The sequence below is a fragment of the Pipistrellus kuhlii genome, unplaced genomic scaffold, assembly GCF_014108245.1.
Source record: "Pipistrellus kuhlii isolate mPipKuh1 unplaced genomic scaffold, mPipKuh1.p scaffold_m20_p_5, whole genome shotgun sequence".
NCBI lineage: Eukaryota > Metazoa > Chordata > Mammalia > Chiroptera > Vespertilionidae > Pipistrellus > Pipistrellus kuhlii.
Genome location: NW_023425551.1, coordinates 35,668,391 through 35,693,155, shown reverse-complemented (window position 1 = coordinate 35,693,155; position 24,765 = coordinate 35,668,391). Strand labels below are relative to the sequence as shown.

The window sequence follows — 24,765 nt, the reverse complement described above, 5'->3', positions numbered from 1 at the left end:
GTGGGTGCCACCATCTTTGAGGGTGTAGCAGTCAATTAGCATATTCCTTTCTTATTGGCTGTGGGTGTCACCATCTTTGTGACATTGTGAGGGTCAATTAGCATATTCCCTCTATATTAGATAGGATTCTAAAAGAAACTATTATTTTTCTCAAATAATTAAAAATTATAGTTGTAATTTTCCTGGTTGTTAGAAAAAAAAATGATAATATATATAAAAGTACTACTCTAGTTCTTAGCACATGGTAAGTAATTAGGCAACAACTTTTTAAAAAATTAATTTATCAATAGATCCCACTGAAATAGCATATCAAATATTGATTAAATGATATAAATTAAGCGTGGGTATTGTAATAATGGTGAAATTATATTTAAATGTACTATATATTATACCTATACATATATCTATATGTATTATGCAGTATATAACATGCCATATTATTTATTATATATGATTTAAGCTATATGCTAAAAACATAACATTATATTTTTATTATGCAGTCAAAGTAAAATTATTATATTTAAATAACCTTTTGTGATGCACAAATATTGCTGTTAATCTACTTTATTAATATTTCAAACTATTAATTACTAGAAAACAATAAAATTGACTTGTATACACAAATTAATGTAAATTTTTCTATCTTCTAAGAAGCACTATAATTCTAATAGTTTCATGATTCGCTAATACCTATTATCTTCATGTTCACTCTTTTCAGGAAGAACCCTATGTCCTGTTTAAGAAGTCTGACAAACCACTCTATGGGAATGATAGATTTGAAGGCTATTGCATTGACCTTCTCAGAGAATTATCTACAATCCTTGGCTTTACATATGAAATTAGACTTGTAGAGGATGGGAAATATGGAGCCCAGGATGATGCCAATGGACAATGGAATGGAATGGTCCGTGAACTAATTGATCATGTAAGTCCCTTTTATCATTATTTAATACCTTTGGTAGATGGCTAAGAGATTTTACTTTTTTATGATAAGTGGTTAAAAATGTCAAAGAGCAATAATATATTTCAAATATATATTTCCTGCAACAATTTTACTCAAAGTATATGTTTTTTGCGCAATTAAATATAAAGAATCAAAGAGAGATGTATAGTTCTATTACAGAGAGTTATTTGTCTTAAATTTACTAGTATGAGTGATTTTGATATCTTGAAAGTATTTGCTCTTCATTTATAAAATGGAATGTGGTTTTCCAACACTATTTTTTTCCCCCGCTTTATAATGCTAACTTTCTATTTAACAAAGAGAATGGGTGATACAAATCTTAATTTCATTATAAAATTTTCATATACCAGGATAAGATACTTATATTTTAGAGATAAGAGAAAATTATACCCAAAGAACCTAAAATAAGATACTATGTAAAAATAAATCAAGGATATTAACCATGTCACTTAGTGATTGAGTGATGACAACCTATGAACCCAGGAAGTCATGGATCAATTCCCCGTCAAGGCACATGACCAAGTTACTGGCTCCATCCCCAGTAGAGGGCATTCAAGAGGCACCCAATCAATGATTCTCTCTCATCATTGATGTTTCTGTCTCCCTCTCTCTTCCTCTCTGAAATAAATAAAAACATATTTAAAAAAATAATATTAAGCATAGTTAGACAGGAGGCTAGACACTTTATTTTATGTTTTTAATGAAATTAACCAAGAATTTCTTCTTGGCAAAGAAAGCATTATTTCATTATTTCTTAATTGGCAGTGTTAATTAACTCACATTTTAAAAATAAACTCTTATCTTTTAAATATTATATTGTGTTTACTTTGTGTTTTGTAATACATAAGTTTATTTTGACATTTTCCATAATATTAAGGCAAAAAAAATATTGGTAAGAATTCTACAAAATAATAAAAATATTTTCATTTTAAAAAAATTATGAACTGTACCTTAAATTTAAATTTTTACTTATGGAAATAACAAATATAGGCAATTTTCAAAGTATTTTTAAAATACTTTATTAATTTCAAATTTTATTATCAAGAAGAAGGATGTTTTGCACATGAAAGGAAGAGAATAATATATTGTTAATTATGATTGATATCTACAACTTTTCTAATGCATTATCTGATATATATTAGGTAATAATAAGGCATAACTAATAAGCCCAAACTTTGTGTCTTCTTACTTATTCTATATTTCTCCTTTAGTGTTTATGAGTATTCTTGTTGAGGACTAAAATCTAAAATATTTAGAAACTATTACAATGACAAATAGGTAGTGATTATAGTTGCTATTGATATTAATTTTGAATTGAAGCCTAGTCAGTGAAATAATGTTAAGTTTTAATGTAAAGTTTATTCATTGGAACTTTTGATGTTCTGTGTCTTGTGAATGGTAACTTTATATTAGAATTAATTACAAATAGGGAGGAATTACAAGAAAATTACACTGTTCGATTAGCAATAGATAAAATAATGGGAAAAATTATGTTTGGGATATCAACAAAGCTGGGCACACATTATTTTTAAATAGTATTCAATATGTTTTTAATCAAATAAATAATTATAGGAAATGTCAAAATACTTTTGGACTGCCTTATACTTATTTTATGGTTTAATATTGTGTCAAATTTGAGCTCTCTCCTTGTCACCTACTTAACATTCACTTCTGGGCTTCTGTGTTGGGCCCCTACTCCATAGTCCATTCCTAACATTTTCACTCCTTTAAACAGCCTGATTTTTTGAACCCTTGTAGTACTACTACTTCTGGTGCCTACTCACAAACGCTTCTTGTTACTTGAAATTTTTTGTCCTTTTATCTTTCACACAGAATGAGCCTCAGCTGGAGGCAGCTGAAGCCACTGATCTACTGGGGCTTCTCTGACCTCCTATGGTCATACTGATAAAATGTGGGAGGGAATACTGTATACTCATACTCCACAGACCCACACTTACATCATAGTTGTACAAATTTAGGAATTTAGGTGTTATCTATCTATCTATCTATCTATCTATCTATCTATCACCTACCGATTTATCTATCTATACATCCAAGCATGCATGTATCCATCCATCCATCCATCCATCATCTATCTATTCATTTATTTGGTACATATTCTTTGGAATGTTACTAATTCTGTCTTAAGATCAGTTTTATTATATGTACAATGGGAATGATGTTACTCCACAGAATGGCAGTTTGAGCTAAATGCTAATATCTGGGAGTACAACAGCACTTTAGTCCTTTTTAGTTTAGTCAAATACATCATTGCAACAGCAGAGATGGGGAATAGATGCAGGAGACAGAAGGAAGGGAAGAAGGACAATAACAGAAGAAAGAATAATTTAAATGCTGATCTCACACAATTTACTGTGTGAAAAGCTCTTGGCATAGATGGATACTCTTGTGTATACTAATACAGATTAAACACACACACACACACACACACACACACACACACACACACACACACCATCAAAACATAAATGCAAGTCAAAAAATTACTGCATCCTTAAACTGGTATGCAATTATAGATACTAAACTCACTTCTTCTATTGCGTTATTTAAGGAATGTATGCATCATATTTGAGAAGCCGGCTCTCAATTAGAGTGAATGTATTCTACAGATCTTAGTGTGTTGCTTAGCAAATGGAAAACACTCAAGACCAGTAATTGTTGTTGTTATTATTATTTCTACTATTATTACTATTGCTGTTACTATACACAAAAGGGTACAAATGCTTTCTTTCATGTTCCTTTATCTTGGCTTTTAAACAGTATTGAATTAGTTTACCAGATTACTGTTTTACTGTTGAAGCGTAATTATTATAGACTGACAGCTGTCAGAGGGGAAGGGGGTTAGGGGACTGAATGAAAGAATGTAAAGGGATTAGGTAAAAAATATTTTATACACACACACACACACTCACACACACACGGAACAGTGTGGTGACAGCCAGAAGGAAAGAGAGGGTGGTGGGTAGATGGAGGAGGCAAAGAAGAGGAGAGAATGGGGATGGAAAGAGACTTTGCTCGGAGTGATGGGCACACCAAATACTGTACAGATGAGGTTTTATTGGATTGTACACTTAAAACCTGTATGGTTTTGCAAACCAATGTCACCCCAACAAATTCAATAAACATAAAAAATAAATAAAACTAATAATTATATGTGTGACATAATGTTATGAGCAAAAAAGAGATTTTTTTGTAAGTACAGTAAAAATGAGCAATTTTTAAAACCATATTCAGTCTCTTTATCTTGCTAGAATTGAGTGGATTAGATTATGAGAAGTGTTTGCTTTTTTAAGTAACATTTAAGCTTAGCTATTTTAGAAGTGACAAAGAAGTTTACAGTTCCTTTGTGCTTAAAGAGTCTTGTGTTTTAATATTAATACCATTAGTGGTTGCTAAGAGAATTAGTCAATAAAAGCTTTTTTTCCTTCTTTTCAATGAGGCTTCTTTTTATAACTTTAAGTGCTGCTAAAAATTTAAAAGCAAACAAACAAAACCTTGATCATTTTACGGTTAAAAGAAACTACAAAGACAAAATTCTGTTTTAGTTTATAAAACAACTGTGGCAAAGTAGGAAGTCTGTTGAGATCTACACTTATTTTACATTATTTTTAATAGGACTCCTGGTGCTATGGTTTTCCAGCTGCGCGAATGCTTCCCAGCATGTTTCCTTAGCATTGCAATTGGTATTTAACACTATCGAGCCTTTTATGATTCATAAATGAGCCTTAGAAGACCTAACTATGCTTTGCTTGTGTCTCCTGATTGCACTTTTATTATATACTAGGAATGAAGTCAAATATTTGTTTTTCAGGGAACTTAAAAGGGCTCCAGGTAATATTAAAAAAATAGAAAGGCTAAATTAAAAAAACAAAACAGTTTCTACTAAATGGGAATTGGCTTGCACCGTATCTTTAAATGTTGATAGCATGTCGTCTCAATTTTGCACTCTAGTGGAAGCATTCTAGTAGTTTAGGGGGAAATTTTGAAGAATAGTGAAGTTATAACTATTTTGTTGTATAGGAAAAATAACTAAAAAATAGCAGTGCAAAATTATTTATAATTTCCTATGACCCCAAAATACAACTGTAATCTATTACTGATAATGTTTGAATTCTTACCATAAAATTTCTCATTTCAGTCATTTTCAAATCAAGAACAAAAGATAGAATTACATTTTTCTCATACCTCCCCACATGTTGACAAACAAACAAACAAACAAACAAAAAACAAACAAACAAAAAAAACAACCTTCAAACTTGTAGAAAAGTTGATATGTTTATTTGAGGCAAAATCTTTGAGGAAAGGCCCAGAAGCAAGAGCTCCTTGGGTTGAGATAATGCCCTGGAGGACAGTAGTTTTGCCATTCCTTTCATGCACTGAGAATCAAAGGAGAAAATGTAGAGGAAGTATACTAGTATGAAATCCATGGTGTAGATTAAGAGGGCAGGAGAAGCAAAGCAGGGAAAGCTCTATGACTGGACACAAGTACGAAGAAGCACACACTCCTTTTCACTGGTGGGTGCAAGATAGTTCATAGAGATGGTCAGTGGGGAACAAGATAACAATGAGGGTTTCCTGTCCTGTTGTGGTGGTCTTGTGCTCTGGTGCCTGTGGTTATATCTTTCCGGGGTCTTCAAAGGAAAACCACTCTGATATTTCAAAAGTATGTTATCCTATATGCATAAGAACAGTGGACAGGGAGCCCTTAAGAGAGTGACAGGCCTGGGACCTGGGACATAACTACAGGCCATGATGTTCCCAGTTAGGAATTTATGATCAGACCATCCTGTGTTGCTATCTTTGGTCACTGAACTTGTCAGGCCTGTCATGTGAGTAGTCCCTAAGGTTTATTTCATAATCTTTTTTTTTTTTAATTCATACTTGAAACCACTGTGTTTAATTTGGTATTCTGGTTCATTTTGTATAAATTGCTCAATTGTATTCTATCATAGGGATATACCGTTCTTACTTAGTCTTCTGTTAGGGCATTCAAGTCACTTCCAGTGTCATGCTATGAAAACCAATGCTGTCATGAAGAGCCTTGTCTTATGTCCTGGGGCACCTATGTGAGGGCTTCTCTGAGAAAGAAATTGTTGGCATATATTTTCATTTTATTAGATATTGATAATATTGTCCTCTAGATTTCTCTTACTAATTTAAATTTCCATTAGTAATATAAAGTTTCTGTTTGCAAAATTACTAATTTAAGATTCTCTCTGTTTGAATTTGTTGAATCTGCATATTACTTATCCATAGCCCCTCACTCTTCCCTTTTCCCCCATATTTATAGACTTCAGTTTCTCCTTATTTGAATTGCCCATTCACTTTCATTGACTTTTCTTATTGATAGATAGGAATTTTTTTTTACATATTCTTAATATTAATAATGCAACTACTTATCCTAGTAAGGATTATGTCTTCAAATTTAAGGGGTGTGTGTGTGTGTGTGTGTGTGTGTGTGTGTGTGTGTGTGTGTGTGTTTTGGCATGGACGTTTTCAAGTTTGAGTTTTTCAAATTTACTTAGTTTTTCTTTATGCCTTGTGATATTTTATTGCCCTGTTGCAGAAATTTTTTCTTACTGTATCTCACAAAGATATTCACTATTAAAGAAAGTAAAGACTTCTGTCTTTAAATTATTCCATCACCCACACTGGTTAGATTGAAAATTAAGAAAAAAGATCAGAATTCCTTTTGCTCCCTTTCTGAAAATAGATCCCCAAATACTCTTAGCTACAACTTAATTGTTAATCATTTTCCTTTCTTTGTATAAAACCAATTGAAAAGCAAATTATGTTTACTTTTAATGGGAAATCCTCTATTATCTCAGGCATTAGAGGCAAGGGTTTAAGAAAACTATAGGAAGAGGAAGAAGTTTTCCTCTGCTCTTCTAGTTTCTTTCAGCTGATATAATAATTCAATCAACACAAGATAGATTAACAAGTTAAAATAGCCAGATGTAATTATATAAGTATGTACGGGAACTCCACATACATGAGAAGTTCAAAGACAGAAAGGTAAGAATGAAGTATATATGGTATTCTGAGCAAATGAAAGAGGTAAGGTGCTTGGAAGCTTCAGAGCGGAGTAAGGTAATGCACAGAATAAGAAGAGCAGAGCTCAGTAATCAGATGTCTCCCTTCCCATATAGATAAGTTCTTAAAAACGATTTTTCGGTAAAAACTCTTCATTATATACAAAGCACCCACTTTAAATTATTTTTTAAAAGAGGCAAAGGTTTCTCTTATGTCTTCAGGTTTCTCTTATGTCTTTATTTCAGTTGAATTGCCTTCCACTAAAATCCACATGACCAAATAGCACATGCAGGGGAGACCTGCTCTGAACCCTTCCAGTGAAAAGGGCTGGTATAATTCTTTATAATTAAACTTCTTCTCTAAAAATGAATTTAAACACAAAGCTGTTGAAAGTCAAAGTCAAAAAATTCAGATACAAGGATACCGATCAAGTTTTTCCAGAAGCAGGATATCATAGACAGTATAATTGTGATTTGTACTATATTATAGACTATGATACTCGCCAATGTGCTTATTAAAACAACTCTTAAACATAATAATTTTTTAAAATTTTTATAAGGCCAATGAGGCATTTTTAAGTGTTACATATTTCTTTAAATACTGGTGCAATATAGATTTTACCCTCATTCTATGTCGTTTCACAATGATATTAAGGTTATGTTTAGAAATATTTGTGTTTTAAACTTAAAGATTAAAGTAAAACACTATTTTTTTCTGGAATGTATTTGCAAGATTTTTAAAATAAATTCTTTTGCCAACAACCATCTTTGCTAATAGGCCATTTAATTGTAACTTATAGCAAAACCCAGAGCTAAGAATTATTTTGCATTATACAATAAATTATAGAATAAATATTTCTCAGGGATACTACTAAGTGCTTAAAATGATTTGTGAACTTAATTTCTGAAAATACCATGAATATAAATGTTTTGAACATAAATATTGCCGGGAAAATATAGCACAAAGTCATAATTTGAAGATTACAAGTAAGTAAAAGGCTAAGTTGATATTATAGAGACTCCCATAGATATAGAGAAACTCTTATATGTTCCTATACATCTTATATATAATTTTGCTCCTTCTAAAACACTATACAACTAATCAGTTTCACATTGCGGGCACTGAAACTTTTTCTTCACATAGTCTTCTTAAAAAAATAAAGCTTTCAAAAGCTTCATAAATGAACAAAGGAAAAAAATATTGGAATAGAGAAGGCTTCAAGTTGGAATTTTGATAGCTCAAACAAGGTGTTATATAAAAATGAAAGTAGAATATCAACTAAGAGTAAGGGAATTCTGGGAGAAAATTGCCCACCTGAGAAAATCAAAATTATAGAGTGATTTAAGGTCAATAATAAAAGTTTGCATTTGAGCCTGGCGATTGTGGCTCAGTTGGTTGGAATGTATGTAGCCCCATACATCAAAAGATGACGGGTTCAATTCCGTTCAGGACACACACTCATGTTGCTGGTTAGATCCCCAGTTGGGGCCTGTAGGGGAGGCAGCCAATGGATTTTTCTCTCTCACATTGCTATTTCTCTCTCTCTCTTTTCATCTCTCTATGATTAAAAAGAAAGTTTGCATTTGATTCAGACAGTGGATTTACAGTGACACTACTGAAGCAGTGAGCTGTTTAGCTGTTGTATATGGGACAGCTATGTTAGTAGAGAGTAAAGACTGATTTACTTTTATTATTACCAGAAAAGCACCGATTTGCATCAGAATCAACATAAATTATACAGGTTAAAGAAGTACCTGTGCTTTTTTAAAGGTGACTTTTTCTTTAGAACATAACACAAATTAAAACAGAAACATAACAAGGGAAAGTCCTAAAAAACTTAATTTAAAAAGGAAACCATAGCATTAATTTTCACTAGAGAACAAATATTTCTTTGTTAACCAAGACTGGATTATTCTATTACCTGAACTTATGGAGAGTTGTTTTTCAAAGTAAATTGGAATAATGGAAATTGTACAATTGCTAAAATAGGATATTCTTTATGATATCCCTAAATGTAAGTATAATTCAGTATTATTAATTCAGCATTTTTGTGCCTGTCACAATTGTATACACTAAAGATATAATCATAAATATGAATCCCAGGTAAAATAGATAGTTAAATAATTTTAATGTACTTCAGGTAATAAAATAATATAGTTATTTCTAAGATATTTAGGGGAATCTGAGGAATGTATAATCCTCTCTGAGATGAAAACAGTCAAGGAAGTCATGAAGCTTTAATTATAAGAAAATGACAGATGGTTTTCCAATATACTGTTTCTAGTGTTTTAGTTAGTTTAATTTCAGCACATGGTTTTACCTGAAGGATGTTATTTTATACAACATCGGTAAGTAATAATATTAGATTGAAAGAGAAAATTGTCATTTTTTGTTGTTGATTAAAATGAAATATCAAGCATTTCATGTGATCGGACCTATATATTTCCCCTACTCATGATACTATTAAAAAGTTTGCAGAAGCTTTTTCTACCTTGGAATTTAAAACTTTAACCTTTAATGATTAATATAAGAGCAACTCTAGATCCTTCTTTTTTAAGAAGACTGTTCTGGCAAATATTTCTGTCTGAAATATTTCTGTTCTTTAAGTCTGCAGAACTAATTAGAACCAATAAGGAGTCTAACTGATTAAAATGTGGTTTCTAACAAAAACAAGCAAACAAACAACCAAAGCCCTCATTCCTGCAGCACTGTTCAAGGCCTACATTTCCTGCCAGAGCCAGGGCCCTGTCAGCATTGTTTAAATCTTGGCAAAGTTCAAAAGGAGCTCATCAATGCGCAGTGAGAAATACTGTGCACTACTCATTATCCTGCAGAGCCCCTTTGTTCAAACAGTCAATTTTTATGCTGTTTGTAAGGTTGTGTGGTTGTAATCCCTGGATAACGGCCAGGAATAACCTGAGTAACAAAACAACCAGTGTCTTTCTGTTCTCAAATCAGTCTGTCATTGTGTAAAGAATTTTTTGAATTATGATGTATCTTGTTTCCAGTCAGTGCTTTTATGTTACTCCAAGACCCCAAGTAAATGATGTTTACCTCTATGTATGTGCTAGCGTAGATTCATTCCCATTCATTTTTTAATATAAATTATCTTTTATGATTTGTTATTCAGCTGATGTTGGATGTTCTAATTAGAATATGTAATATTATATAAATAATAACTGTTTTTGATATGCTCTAAGAGTGTCATACTGTCTCTACATAAATCATGGTGCTCTCAACCCAAAGACTTGTGTGCATGCTATAAGCATAACCAATGGATACAGATAGTAGGGGGGTGAGGGCCTATGCTGGGTGAGGGAGTGGGCAGGGAGAGGTCATTGGGGAAGGGAAGGAGACATATGTAATACTTTCAAATTAAAGAATTTAAAAATATATATATAAACTGAAAACTTTTAAAGCAATTGGTACAACATTATAAGTACACACACATTTTTACTATATTTACATATGCATACAGTATGCACTGTGTATGTATGTTTATGAATATATATAAACAGTATACATATGTTATAGATTATATTAAAAACAGTTTTTAAAAGAATAAAAGTATCTGAATAAACTATGAGTCTGTATTGTCAAGGACAATGCCTCGTGTTTAATGGACATACAGATGCATATATTTTTCTGAATAAATGTTTTCAAAATTTCCAGGTAGATAACCAGAATAGGGGTTTATGGCTGATATGGTAACTATATTCTTAAATTTTTGAGGAACCTCCGTACTGTTTTCCTTAGTGGATATACCAGTTTGCATTTCTACCAGCATGGAATGAGGGTTCCATTTTCCCTACAACAGCTCCACACTTGTTACAATTACTTATGTGTTGACAATAGCCATTCTAACAGGTATGAAATGGTATCTCATAGTTTTGATTTGCATTTTCCTAATATCTAGTGAATTTCAGCATCTTTTCATATATCTGTTAGCCATGTGTATGTCTTCTTTAGAAAAGTGTCTGTTCAGATCCTCTGAACATTTTTTTTTTATTGGATTGTGTGTTTGTTGGCTGTTGAGTTGTATGAGTTCTTTATATAGCTTGGATATTAACCCTTGTCATATGTGTTTGAAAATCTCTTCTCCCATTAGCTTGGTTTCTTTTTGTTTTGTTGGCGGTTTCTTTCACTGCGCAGAAGCTTTTTTAGTTTAAATAGTCCTATTTTTGCCTTTACTTCCATTGCTTTTGGGGTCAAATTCTAAAACAAAGGTACACATGTTTAGTACCTTTTTTTTCTTCTATGTAATTTATTGTTTCAGATAATATATTTAGGTTTTTGACCCATTTTGAATTACTTTTTGTACATGAAGGCAAAATGTAGTCTAATTTTATTCTTTCCAATTTTCACAGCACCACTTATTGAAGAAGTGTTCTTTTCTTCAGTGTATGCTTTTAGTTCCTTTGTCAAAAATTATAAATGTGTTGTTTTTTTTCTGGGCTTTCAATTCTGTTTCAATGGTTTGTGTGCCTCTTTTTCTGCCAATACCATGCTGTTTTGATGATCATAGTTCTATAGTATAATTTGATGTCAGATAGTGTGATACCTCTGGCTTCATTCTTATTTTATCCCTCCTCAGAATTGCTTTGGCTACTTGGCTTTTGTGCTCACTAAATCTCTTTGCTCTTTCCCCACTCTGGGCCAAGCCCTGCAGTGAACTCCGGATTGCCTGGCTGCATCTGCGGCTCCTTTGAGCTCTTCTCCCTGTCGCCTCCCCAATTTGCTCTCACTTGTCTACCTTTAGATGTTTCAGTGTGTTTATCTTTCAGGCTTGTTTGTGCATTGAGAAGGTAATCCTTTGTTGAATTATAGCTGTTCAAATTGTTGAAACTTCAAGGGGAGAGACCATTCTTCTGTCCTCCTAAGTTCTCTTTCCTTATAGAAGATGGAGCCATCACTAAGGACTTTAACCTTCTTGCATCATTCACTCAGGGGACCTCTCAGCCCCATAGTATTTATATATGACTATAATGACATCATAATCATTATCATGACCCAAAGTACACTAACTCTTAGATCAATTCAGAAATGCAACTCTTTTCCTTCATGTTTCTTTCCCCCCCTCCAAATACACTTGGTTTTGGCCCTCTGAAACCCACAAGTTGTTTAATGATTTGTTTCTTTATATTAATTGTCTCCTTTCTTCATATTTCTCCATATTCAGCTTCCTGTCTATGGATTTATTACTACAGCCACACTCTTCTGATACCAAATTTATTTTCTTCTGTTTTTTTATAGCTTTTTCCCTCCTCAAAATGTATTAATATTAGTATTGTCTTCACTGTATCTGACTTAGAAGAATAAATTCAGATGGAGAAAACCCAGCAGTTGTGATAAGTGGAACCGCTATAAACTGATAATAAGCTGCCAACCTTTCCGTAGCTGCTAGAAACTCTAGTCATTACACTCCCTTATATTCTGCAACCCTGTTTTCAAATGTTTGTTTCTACTTCTCAAGTCTTAAAGTCTAACTTGCTTCTTATCTTGGAAACCTGTTCTGCTTCCAAGAGAAGTAGCAATCCCTAAAGGAGAATGTCCTACCTCAATTTTCCACTATCAATTTGACCAGCACTGCTTCATTGGCACCTGTTCTTTCACCTTCTCTTCTAAGTTTAATGGAGAAATTGGCACTTCTCCTGCTTACAGATATTCTTTTCCATTCCAATTATCTATTCAGAAATTTTTAGACAACTGTCTTTTTCTCTGCTTCAGACATTAAAGCTTTGGTCTCCTGATCCTTTTCCATTTGTATTTTTAAAAATTATGATTTATCAATTAAAAAAATATTTTCAACCTCTAACCACAGTTTTCAATTCCTCTGAGGCAAACTTGTTTACCCAATTGGCTGCACTAGGTATACCATTGGCTCACATATTTTCCATGATAAATTTTAAACTAACATGTCATCAAGAATTGCTCTTATTGCCCTAAACAGTTTGGCTCAGGGATAGAGTGTGTGCCTATGGACTGAAGGGTCCCAGGTTCGATACTGGTCTAGGGCATGTACTTTGGTTGCAGGCCCATCCCCAGCAGGGGGTGTGCAGGAGGCAGCTGGTCAATGTTTCTCTCTCATCGATGTTTCTAACTCTCTCCCTTCCTCTCTGTGAAAAATCAATAAAATATATTTTTAAAAGAATCTGATCTTATTGATTTGTTTGACTTATAAAATACAGTAGATATTTGTCAGGCTTTATCTTACAGGATTTTTTAAAAACATTTTATTGATTTTTTTACAGAGGGGAAGGAAGAGGGATAGAAAGTTAGAAACATCGATGAGAGAAGAACATTGATCAGCTGCCTTCTGCACACACCCCCACTTGGGATGTGCCCACAACTAAGGTACATGCCCTTGACCAGAATCAAACCCGGTACTCTTGAGTCCACAGGCTAATGCTCTATCTATTGAGCCAAACCGATTTCGGCATCTTACAGGATCTTAAGGGGCTATTTTCTCAACTCACTACTCTGTCCTAGGAGCACTCTTTCACTGTTTCCCATTACCATTCTCCTCATTTTTCAGGTGCTTGTCTTAGGTCACCACTTCCCAGTTCTATTTGTTACCTTTATGTATTCTGACTTTTAACTACTAGGAGGAGGAGTTTATATTATAATTAGAAATAATACTGTCTTATTTCTTGTCAGATACTGTAGTAACTTCAAACTTGACAGACTCTTCTTTAATGAATACCCTTAACAAAATCCATTCTAAAAACATAGAATAAGCCTGACAAAAACTATGAGCCTTGAGGCTCCTGATTCAAAAGTAGTGTGTGCTGACCTAGAATTATGCATGAGTTAAAAGTGCTCCATGTGAAATTCAGCTGGCAATGAGAATGGGATATAGACAGAGACATAGAATTCTGGAAGATTGAGACCAAGAGCTAAATGATATAGGTTTGAATATATAAAACCAATCCTTGGACTCTGGTAGTGAATGCTCTTACCCAAATGGTGGACAGGGGGGCAGAGTAGGGACTCATTATCCTGTTAATGAATGTTTAGAAGCTAAGCAGCAAGAAGTGGTATTGAGGTCCACTGTCCAAATAGTGAATTGATCAGGTAAAAGTTATATACCCTTCTATGGAAACAAATTGTGACTGCTGATTGGAAAGTCTGAGTCACTAGAATCTATGCTTATTAGCTGCTATATTGGTCTTTCTTACTCATAGTTTAATTCTCAAGTATTCCATGAATTTTCTCCTAACCCATTCCATTGATCTCTTCCTCATACAATTCATTGTATTCTTATGGGTATTTATTGCTATAGGGAATTTTATATAAGCTTTGGGAGGGATTACATTTAAATGTCTTTGCATCTCCACACTGCTTAGTCTACCAGTAAATATGGATTGATAGGTCCTATCATATTATTTCATAGTTGAGAAAATGCAAGGTTATTTTATTTTACTATTTATGTAACTTTTTTTAAACTAGTGAAAGAAAAGTATCATGGGCATAGAATATTTTTATAATATAGTATTTGTTGCAATTTTTTTATTTTTACATTTATAGGAAGATAAATGGATTGATTATCGCTTTCTCTTAATCCTGTAAAACTGCCTAAATTTATATTTAAAAAAAGGTAAGAATTGGTAGCCTTGAAATATAGCAGTATTTTCTCCAGTATGTTACTGGTGTTTATATTGGATATCAAAGGTTCTATCTGGAATTCGTATGAAAGCAGCTAAAATTTGGCTGCTTTTCAGGATAACTTTTATCTTGAAGACCCTTTATTATTGCATCCAGTTTTCTACTATCAAAAACTATCACAACAGTTGCATTTAGTATTAGAAAAATTTTCTTTGCTGTTTTCATCTTTGTTTTTTAACATTTATATTCAGATTCACCTGTGAGTTATTCAAGTATTCTTAAATATATGGTGATATATTATTAAAATCAAATAAAGAAATACTATAGACTCAATTTTTAATAACCAAGTATAGAAGTGACCTCAACTCAGTTATTATACTTGAATTATTCAAATATGCTAAGATGAAATTGCTATTTCTCAATGACATTGCCAGGATGCAGTGACTTTGTTCTTGTTAAGAGAAGATCTTTGTAGGCACTGATGGTCAGATAGGCAATATAGGAGTATGGTCATGTACAGATTCAGAAATACTGTGCACAGTTTCTTCCGTTCATTTTCTTTTCTTTCTATTATCTATACTAATAAAAGGGTGATAAGTACTTTGTCAGTACACCCTCACAGTAACAACCAAAGAGCAGACTGCATGGGACGACAAGGCCGGCAGGGGAATTAGTGAGGGATGACCAAACGACTGAACAGCAGGCTGCGTGGGGTGACCAGGATGGCAGGGGGCTCAGTAAGGGGCAACCAGGCTGGCAGAAGGGGACATTGAGGGGCAACCAGGCCAGCAGGGGGGGCGGGCATTTGGTGGCAGCCAGGCCAGCAGGGGAGCAGTTGGAGGTGACCAGGCCAGCAGGGGGGCAGTTGGAGGTGACCAGGCCTGCAGGGGGTCAGTTAGGTGTCATCAGGCAGGCAGGCAGGCAGGTGAGCAGTTAGGAGCCAATAGTCTTGGATTGTGAGAGGGATGTCCCAGATTGGAGAAGGTGCAGGATGGGCTGAGGGGAACCCCCCTTCCCTGTGCACAGATTATGTGCACCGGGCCTCTAGTTATTTATATAATGCTAAGTTATCAGATCATGGAAATATTATTTATCTTAAATATTTAACGGGTTGTAATATTTTACCAAATTCTAAGGCACAATTAATTTTCTTGCAGTTGAATTTTAACAAATTAATTTAAAGAGATCGCACTTATAGGGTAAAGATAAAGAATAAATAACAATGCTATTTCATTGTTGTGTGAAAATATACTGAGACTGAAATGAGAGGTGCAATAATACAAAGTTTCTCTTCTAAATCTGTCATCTTTTGTTTAAGATTGGAGTATGCTTTCATGTAGAGTTTCATACTTCGGTGAGATTTTTCTGGAGAAGATCAATAGGATGATGAAACTGGGAGGTGATGGGAGGATTAGGCATGTGTGCTGCACCCCTCGCATACTCAGCTCATTCACACGCAGAACCTTTGTAGCTCACAAGGCCCTCTGCCAAGACTGTTCTGTTCAGACCTCACAGGGCCTTCCCTCTGACCTTAGAAGTCTCAACTCAGTGCCAGGACCTTGGAGAGGTCGTCTTTCTCCATCTTATTAAAAAATAGTGGCCTCCTTTTCTCCCTTAGTCACATTCTGATTCTCTTACCATGCTTTATTGTCCTTCATAACACACCTTACTACCAGAAATCGCATCTTCTATTTTTTTTTTCATGCTTAGTGTCTGTCCCTTCATTTTATCGTTGTAGTGTTATGAGCATCTAGAACAGCCCTTATTAGAGAGCAATCATTCAGGAATAAATGTTTGTTTAATAAATTGGTGAATTGTGCAATGATAAATGAATAAGTAAATGAATGACTTTAAATAGGAGGGGACATTTTACATATTCTCCCTCAGACCTTAATTTTTTCTAAACAAAGATTGAGTAGTTGTATTTAAACCTTTATAAAACTTAATAGAAAAGTGCAGATTCAGGGAATTTTATTAGTTATAGGAATCAGAGAAAACATGTTACAAAATATTTTTGTTAGAGAATTAATTTAAATGCCTGTGTCCTATACTTTGCCTTAGGCCTAGGGCATAGTTAAACTTTGTTAATACTTTGACAAGAAAATTTTGTTATAGTGAGGAATGTTCTAAATAATATTGTTCTGAACTCAATTTTAAAATTATTCTCTGTTAGCTAATCTTCTGTTTTTAAATAAACTGATCATAATAATAATTTATATCATTGATTATTTATAACTGTTATAATTCATCTATTATTTTAAAATAGATCCTGGAAATGCAATGTGCTTAATCCATTATCCTTTGAAGAATGATATATCAGATCAGAATTATAAGTTCACAATTCCATTAAGAAGGTTTCTTGTACAATAGTTCATAGTCATTCATCATAGTGCTAGTAATTGTTTCTTGGTCCACTGGTTGTGTGCCCATAGCATTTAAATGGAGAAATGAAAAAAGGCTTAGCAGAAAATATATTGAAGAAATAACAGCTTAAATCAGTAACAAGAAAGTCTGTGAAAGTTTCATGGTTTCAATAAATAATCTGACTTTTTAAGTAATATTTTAAATTTCTTCTAATTTTTATTTTGAATCTTTGCATATAAATTTGTTTCAAAGAAGCCATCTATCATGTATCTCTTCTAAAGTACATGCTTGATAAATACATATTTTAAAGTTTGAATAGTATTGTGTATATTTCCTTATTTTTCATGTAGGTTTAAATATAAGGATCACTATACATATACTAATGAAAGCCTAGGTGGCCCTTGTGCCCTCACACATGACGTTATCACAAGAGGGCCACCACAAGATGGCCATGTGCACTGTGGAGGCGGGGCCCAGTGGTTGCTTCCTGGTGAGGCCTGAGGGTCCTGCAGTTCTGTGTGGCATGGAGGAAGCCTGTCTCGCTGTCTCCACCACCTTGAGTGGAGGAGGTGGGTCCAACGAAGGAGGCAGGTCGTGACAGGGGAGGGCAGTTGTGGGCAATCAGGCAGGCAGGGAAGGGCAGTTGTGAGCGATTGGGCTGGCAGAGGAGGGTAGTTGGGGGCGACCGAGCCTGCGGGGGAGGGCATTTGGGAGTGAGCTGGCCCGAAGAACAGACTCTAGTTGGACAAGAATGAAAGCAAACCATTTAGGAGGTCTTGTTAAGAGTCCAGGAGGTATAAAGATGTGACTAGGTAGATAGTGCTAGAGATTGTTTGCCATACGTACAAAGAGTGAACTATGTTTCCTAAAAGTGCACACAGAGGCAAAGCATTTGTTCACATTATATATTGCAAAGAGTTTAGGAAGGTGTGATCTCACATACAAGTGATATTAATATGTATAATTAACCTGGTTAAATATCTTGAGTTAAAATATTTCCAATTTATCCATATGCAGTTTCTACCTTAATTATTTTACCCACTTAAGGATTTCAAAACATAATAGGAAAGAAAACAATACATAGAACTGGGTTTTTGTTAAATTATAAGAACTTACAGAAGGATACATGAGTGGTTTCCTGGACCAGATCAAAAATAATGTTATTATGTTCTCTGATTATTAGGACTTCATAAATGTTCTCAATATGATCAAATTTGGAGTTACTGTGCTATTCATTAAGATATGCTTTTATCTATTTTTGTATTAGAGAATTGAATAACAGATCAAAATGTAAAGTTATCATTTTTCAATGAGACTTTAATCAAATGATTGCCATTAGCTATCTAACTCCATAAAAAGAATTATTTTGTTTTCCCTAGACAGTTAGTTCACTAGAAATTGTATTACTGCGCCAATAAATCTTACTTCTAGAGTAAGGTCAGAAAAAGAGTTTAATGTAAAAATTATCTGAGTGATTCTCTTAGAAAATTTTAGTAAATTAAATGGAAACTGTATTCAGCAAATATTTACTAAGCAGTTCCTAAGTGTCAGATTTTGTCTAGGGCCTAAAGGATGTTAAAATGGTTATGATCATAGGCCTGCATAAGACAATTTGGAAGAGTTTCACATATAATGATAGAATATTACATCAATACTTATTAAATTAATAATGTAGTTACTTCCTTGACATCTTTGTGAAATTTCCAGGGAGAAATACTTTGCCATTCCCTTTAGTTCAGAGCTCTGTGCTTTGATTGAAGGGAATGCCTGTAGGTGTCAAAGAGATTACACTCTTATAGAAACAGAAACAAGACAATTACAACGATATATACATTCAAACCTTTCAGATCATATTAGTTGAGTTAAATGTGAAAACAAATCAGCAATAACATAAAGTATTGTTAACAGGTTCAGTTACATGTTTAAGTTTACAAAGGCAATAAAATACATTTAGAAGAAATTAATATTTATAGAATGTTCAGGAAAGGTTCACAAGAAAAAAAAAAAAAACCACAGAGATGTGTCTCATAGAATTTGTATAGTGACAAAAAGGAAAGATTATTTGGGGCTGGGAAACACAGAAGTAGTGTAGCAGAACAAATGGTTATGATGCATTTGAATGAATATACAAAAAAAATAGTGGGAAATGAGTATACTTAAGTCATCTTTGGATCAATACATTTTAAAATATATTTGTATTGATTTTCTGCTAGAGGAAGGGAGATGGAGAGAGAGAAACATCAATGATGATAGAATATCAGCCGCCTCTCAAATGACCCCCACAATGGGGATTGAGCCTGCAACCCTGGCATGTGTCCTGACTAAAATCCAATAGTGACCACTAAGCAATGCTGTCTGGGCGCCATGCTTTTTAAAACTCTCACCACTGCTTTTTCACCTAGAAAAAGGAAGTCACATTACAAATCTGGCAGAGCTGCTTTGAAGATTAATGGAAGTGATTTGGTCAAAGAATATAACTCAGTCTTGACCCCTAATGGCCACATTTAATGCTGCCTACTACTACTTTGATATTTCTTTTGCCTGCTGCTGCCACCCTACCAATTCAAACCTTTGTCAGCTCAGACTCTTTCTTGAAGCTGCACCACTAGTAAAATAGGTAGAATGATTTGGTAAATCCTTTGCTAACTCAGTCAGGTAGAGGTGAGCTTTCCCTTTTCTTTGTACTAGTCATATGACATAACAATTTACGTACATTTATGTTTCTTTTGCTGAAATAGATTTTAAAACAATTTTGACCCCTAGCTTCTACTAATACAACATTACTTTATTCCTTAAAATAATAAAATCAATTACTGACTACATTTTCATAAAGTCATAACCTGTATCTACAAAGATTAAAAACTTCTTGAATCATTTCATTTTACCATCAGGCTCTTTTCTTCCATTGCTCAGCCTTTAATAATATGAATTTTGATGAGAAAATACCACATCTATCATTATAAACATCTTTATTATAATGACATTTTGATTAGATTTCAAGATGATTATATTATTGGTAGACTTGTAAAGAAGTTAGATCTTATTTATGGAGAATGCTATTATGTATAAGTAAATACTCATATTTTCTGCTGCAAGATAATCCTGAAGATTGTTTACATGGATTTAAAAAACATGTTTGATGTGCAATTAGAGGCTGATTATTTTTAACAATTAATGTTTAATAAGTTTATGTGTTTTGCTATTACTAATGACAACTAAGTTCTCATTAATTAATCCACATAACTCATTAAATCCCACTGATTGGGGATGTTGTTAAAACAACCAATTGTAGTTTTTTTTAAATTAATAGACATGCTTTAGAGAGGTTTTAGGTTTACATAAAAATTGTGCAATAATAGAATTTCCATGTACCTTCTCCCATCCTACCACCCTCCTCTCTCTAGTTTCTCTTATTAACTGCTTCGATTAGCGTAGTACTTTTGTTACATTTGATGACCACCATTTATACATTATTATTGGCTGACATCTATAGTTTACGTTAGAATCCATTCTTTGTGATACTCAGTTTTATGGGTAGAGTGTTATGTGCCCACCATTGGCGTTTTAGCAGAATAGTTTCACTGCCCTAAAAATGTTATATGTTCCTTCTATTCATTCTTTCCCTGTTGTCTTGAAACTTTGGCAACCACAGGTCTTTTTACTCTCCATGGTTTGGCCTTTTCCAAAATGTCATGTAGTTGGAACCATTCTCTATAAAACTTTTACAGACTGATAGCTTTCACTTAGTCACATAGCATTTAAGGTTCTCCCATGTCTTTGATGGCTTGATAGCTCAATTCTTTTTATTGCATATGAGTGGTTCCTCTTTCTGCTACACACTCAGGAATGCACACAAATATGTACCCAAAGTAACAGTATTAACAAACCTAGAAACTTAGGAAAGTTCCTTCTACAATTCCTCCAACAATTTCTGACCCAAGGAAAAAATAGAGGCCCACTTTTATTCTTTGATATGTCTTTCTTTAGCTCTCTACCATGAGCATTTCTATATTGTCTGAAAACTCAGTATGTTTACAAAAATAAATGGAAAGTAGAAATATAATTTCTCATCATAGATGGAATAGATGCCTTTGTTATTTTAAAATATTTTAATTATTTCTTTCATATATTAGAGCTTAAGTTCATCCCTGACAGATGGTTATAACATAATGAGTGAAAAACATTAGTAATTTAACATATTTAAGCTACCGTGGAAAATTAGAGACTTCGTGAAAATTGAAAAACTCATTTCCTAATGCGATTTAGATTTAGGCAAGGCTGCAAGGATTTTCATTAAATAATATAAAAACAAATTAGAGGGATAGAAAGAAAACTCAGGGACAGTAAACAACATCACATTAAAATATGATTTCACAATGTTAACTATTTAAAGACCAAATGCTTTCAACTGCACTTTTTCTTGTTAAGACAAAAGATGTTTATTATCAGCTAAATGATTTTAGGTAGCTATTATTATAAGCTTTTAGAATTTGACCAACATATTTGCAAAATTATAATTGACTAGAGGCCAGGAACATGAATTGGTGCGTGGGTGGAGTCAGACCGGCCCACCCTTATTGGGTCTGATCAGATAGGCTGGCCCGAGGGAGGGGCCGATGGCTGTTGGCCAGCTGGCCCCACCCCTGGTCAAACTCCTAGTGGAGGGGGCAATTTGCATATTACGTTATATAGGATATTAAATGACTTTTGAAGTTGAGATTTAAAGTCAGTATATTTTAGTGGTGTAATAATTCCGGTACTGAAGGTACAATTGTTTCTTCAGCATTTTCATCATAAAGTTTTTTTCTTTCCCTTTATACTTGCAATAAATCTTGGTGTGCTAATCCAGATGCACGTAGAAATGAGTAGCAGAGGAAAGCAGTGAGGAATGTTTTACATGTTAATGTAATCTTTACTGAGACAATTGTCAAATGTAAAGTCTTTGTTTTACTTTGGTTACTGGCTTCTTTCTTGTGACTTAGAATTTTTCTTTTTCTTTTTTATGTTTCTCTCTACAGAAAGCTGACCTTGCAGTTGCTCCACTGGCTATTACCTACGTTCGAGAGAAGGTCATCGACTTTTCCAAGCCCTTTATGACACTTGGAATAAGTATTTTGTACCGCAAGCCCAACGGTACAAACCCAGGCGTCTTCTCCTTCCTGAATCCTCTCTCCCCTGATATCTGGATGTATATTCTGCTGGCTTACTTGGGTGTCAGTTGTGTGCTCTTTGTCATAGCCAGGTAACATGCTCGCTTTTGTGATTTTTTTGGCAATTGTTACCTCTTTTTTCTAACTAATAATTGTCAAAAGTCACAATAAGTTTTCTTTTTACTTCCCAATGGGGTGCTGAAGAATAATGAGCTTTAAAATGTCATATAACTTATTAAAATGTTCTAGGATATCTTTTGGGGCAGAAAGAATGCTGGTTGTGTCAATAAGCTATAATTGTGGTAGAGTTTACTCTTTTTCATCAAAATCTAAAAGAAGTCCTAATTACCAGGATATAAAAATAATTTCTTCATTCTGAAGATTTCTCTTGAATCAGACAGCAAAATATTAGTATGTTTTACTAATTTGAATTATTAAATCATTCATAAAAAAATGGTAAAATTTAAAAGGAAGCTTTTTGGTCTTTTCAATCCACGATATAGCTTAGTTGAGGTGGCTTTTGCTTCTATATTGTTATTTTGGAGGTGGAAATTTAATAATTTCTCATTTGTACTTACCTTACTATCACATTTTTAACAACTAGATAATTTCAATATGATTTAGTTTTCTTTTGTCTTCATTAAGAACATAAAACCATCCCTCAGGACTCAGAACATTATGAACTTGAAATGAACTTGAAAGTCACATATTCATTATAAACGTTGAATTTTTATATTTTAGTGCATATCAGAAAAATAGCTCTAAATCCAACATGAGTTAGAAATCAACTACAGATCTTTCATGTTGATAAGTTTGATAATGTAAAACTATAAATGTGCTTTCTTCTATCATTAAAATTAAATATGTATTTTTATACATATTTTATTTATTTTTTTTACAGAAAGGAATGGAGAGAGATAGTTAGAAACATCAATGAGAGAGAAACATCGATCAGCTGCCTCCTGCATACCTCCTTCTGGGGATGCACCCTCAACCCTTGACCAGAATCGAACCTGGACCTTTTGGTCCGCAGGCCAACACTCTATCCACTGAGCCAAACCGGTTTCAGCTAAATATGTATTTTTAAGTTAACATTAAATAGGTACTGCCAATTAAGTTAACACTAAGGATATTTATCTTTCTTTGAACTTATTAATTTTACAATGAAGCGATATCAATTTTTCCAGCAGTAAAAACATTTTGTTTACACAATAAAAAAGAAAATAAAATTAGTTATAGAAGTAGCATAATATTCTTATATATTTTTACATTTCTTTTTATAGTTATACACAAATATTTTATTTATTTACAGATAAATATTATACAAATGTATATTTCACCTAATTGGTTCACTATGAATACTTGAGTCCTTCAGACAATTATCACTTACCTTTGACTGAAAATGTGCATTGGAATCATTTATACATATAACTTCTATAGCTGTACAGTACAAATTGTTAACAATTTTATTTGAATTTTCAGTTCCTGAAATGGAGAAATTAGAGTATCAAATTCTTAAGCTTTGAGCTTTAGTTTTTTCTATGTCTTTTGAAAATAAAATAGCCTTCTCATTTTTAAGCATCTTTGGTCAAAGTATATCATTTTTATAGTGACTAACATGAATTATCTTGTTTCATATGTATTCAGGATACATATGAGTTCAAGGATTTCAGTTTAAACTCTTCAATGGCTAAAGATCACTAAAACCTGTCCACAGGACAACAAAAAAATAAATACTGCAAAGTATAAAAAAACAAAAACAAAAAAAAACAAAGTATAGAAAAAAATCTGCAAGTAACACCTGTTTCTATTATATAAGAAATAGTTATATATTCTATATTAAATAATAAATAATATTAGACATATTTGGTAAAATAATATATAAATAAAAATAAACTATAGATTTTTCTCAGAATATTTTGTTCAATTCTCAATATTAAATACTTTGAAGATTGCCAAGTTTTTGTAAATGTAGTAAAATCTTAGATTAAAAGAAAATTTCTAAGAGTCCTTTTAAATTCTAAACTAAACCTCCAAATCAAATGAATTTGTATAATTAAAATCCATTCTGACATGGTACTGAATTCTTGCTACAATGGAAGAAGTTCATGATGTGCAAATAAAGAAAAAATTCCTATTTAAAATTTTAGAACTTAATTACCTTTTTAGAAGGTAATTTAGAACTTGGCCTTGAATGAAATTTATAAAATATTTACCTAAACATTTACCTAAATAAGTAAAAATTTACCTATTTTTATGAATGCCATATTTAAATATATATATTTAAAATTATAAAATTTAAAATATATTTAAATATTTAAAAATTACTTGTATCATATTTCAGTGGAGAGAAATGCACAAATGATAAAAAAAATAACAATTCTGCAAATTGTTAGTTATCATTAGAATGCCAGATTTTAGGTTTATTGAATCATCTGCTATATCACAGTATTAACAATACTAATTTTATGATAAATTAAGAACTGATCAAATTGTTAGAATTTATGTTTTTAAAACTTGGATTTAAAAGTTGATTGTGACTGATAACTTTGTAAAATTTCCCATCGCTATTATCATTTTATATGGAAAAGATAATCCTAAAAAATACTTAACACATGCTCTAAATTT

The 24,765-nt window shown here is 32.9% G+C and overlaps 1 protein-coding gene across 7 annotated transcripts in view; it reads left to right on the top strand.

The window, feature by feature from the left end:
* GRIK2 (glutamate ionotropic receptor kainate type subunit 2) overlaps positions 1-24,765 on the top strand; it is a 534,217-nt gene that overhangs the window by 382,817 nt on the left and 126,635 nt on the right. For all 7 annotated transcript variants that reach the window (XM_036414148.2, XM_036414147.2, XM_045572768.1 and 4 more), the window contains 2 exons: positions 719-925; positions 22,006-22,229. In XM_036414148.2, coding sequence (XP_036270041.1) covers positions 719-925; positions 22,006-22,229 — 431 coding nt within the window. The remainder of the gene's footprint in view (positions 1-718; positions 926-22,005; positions 22,230-24,765) is intronic.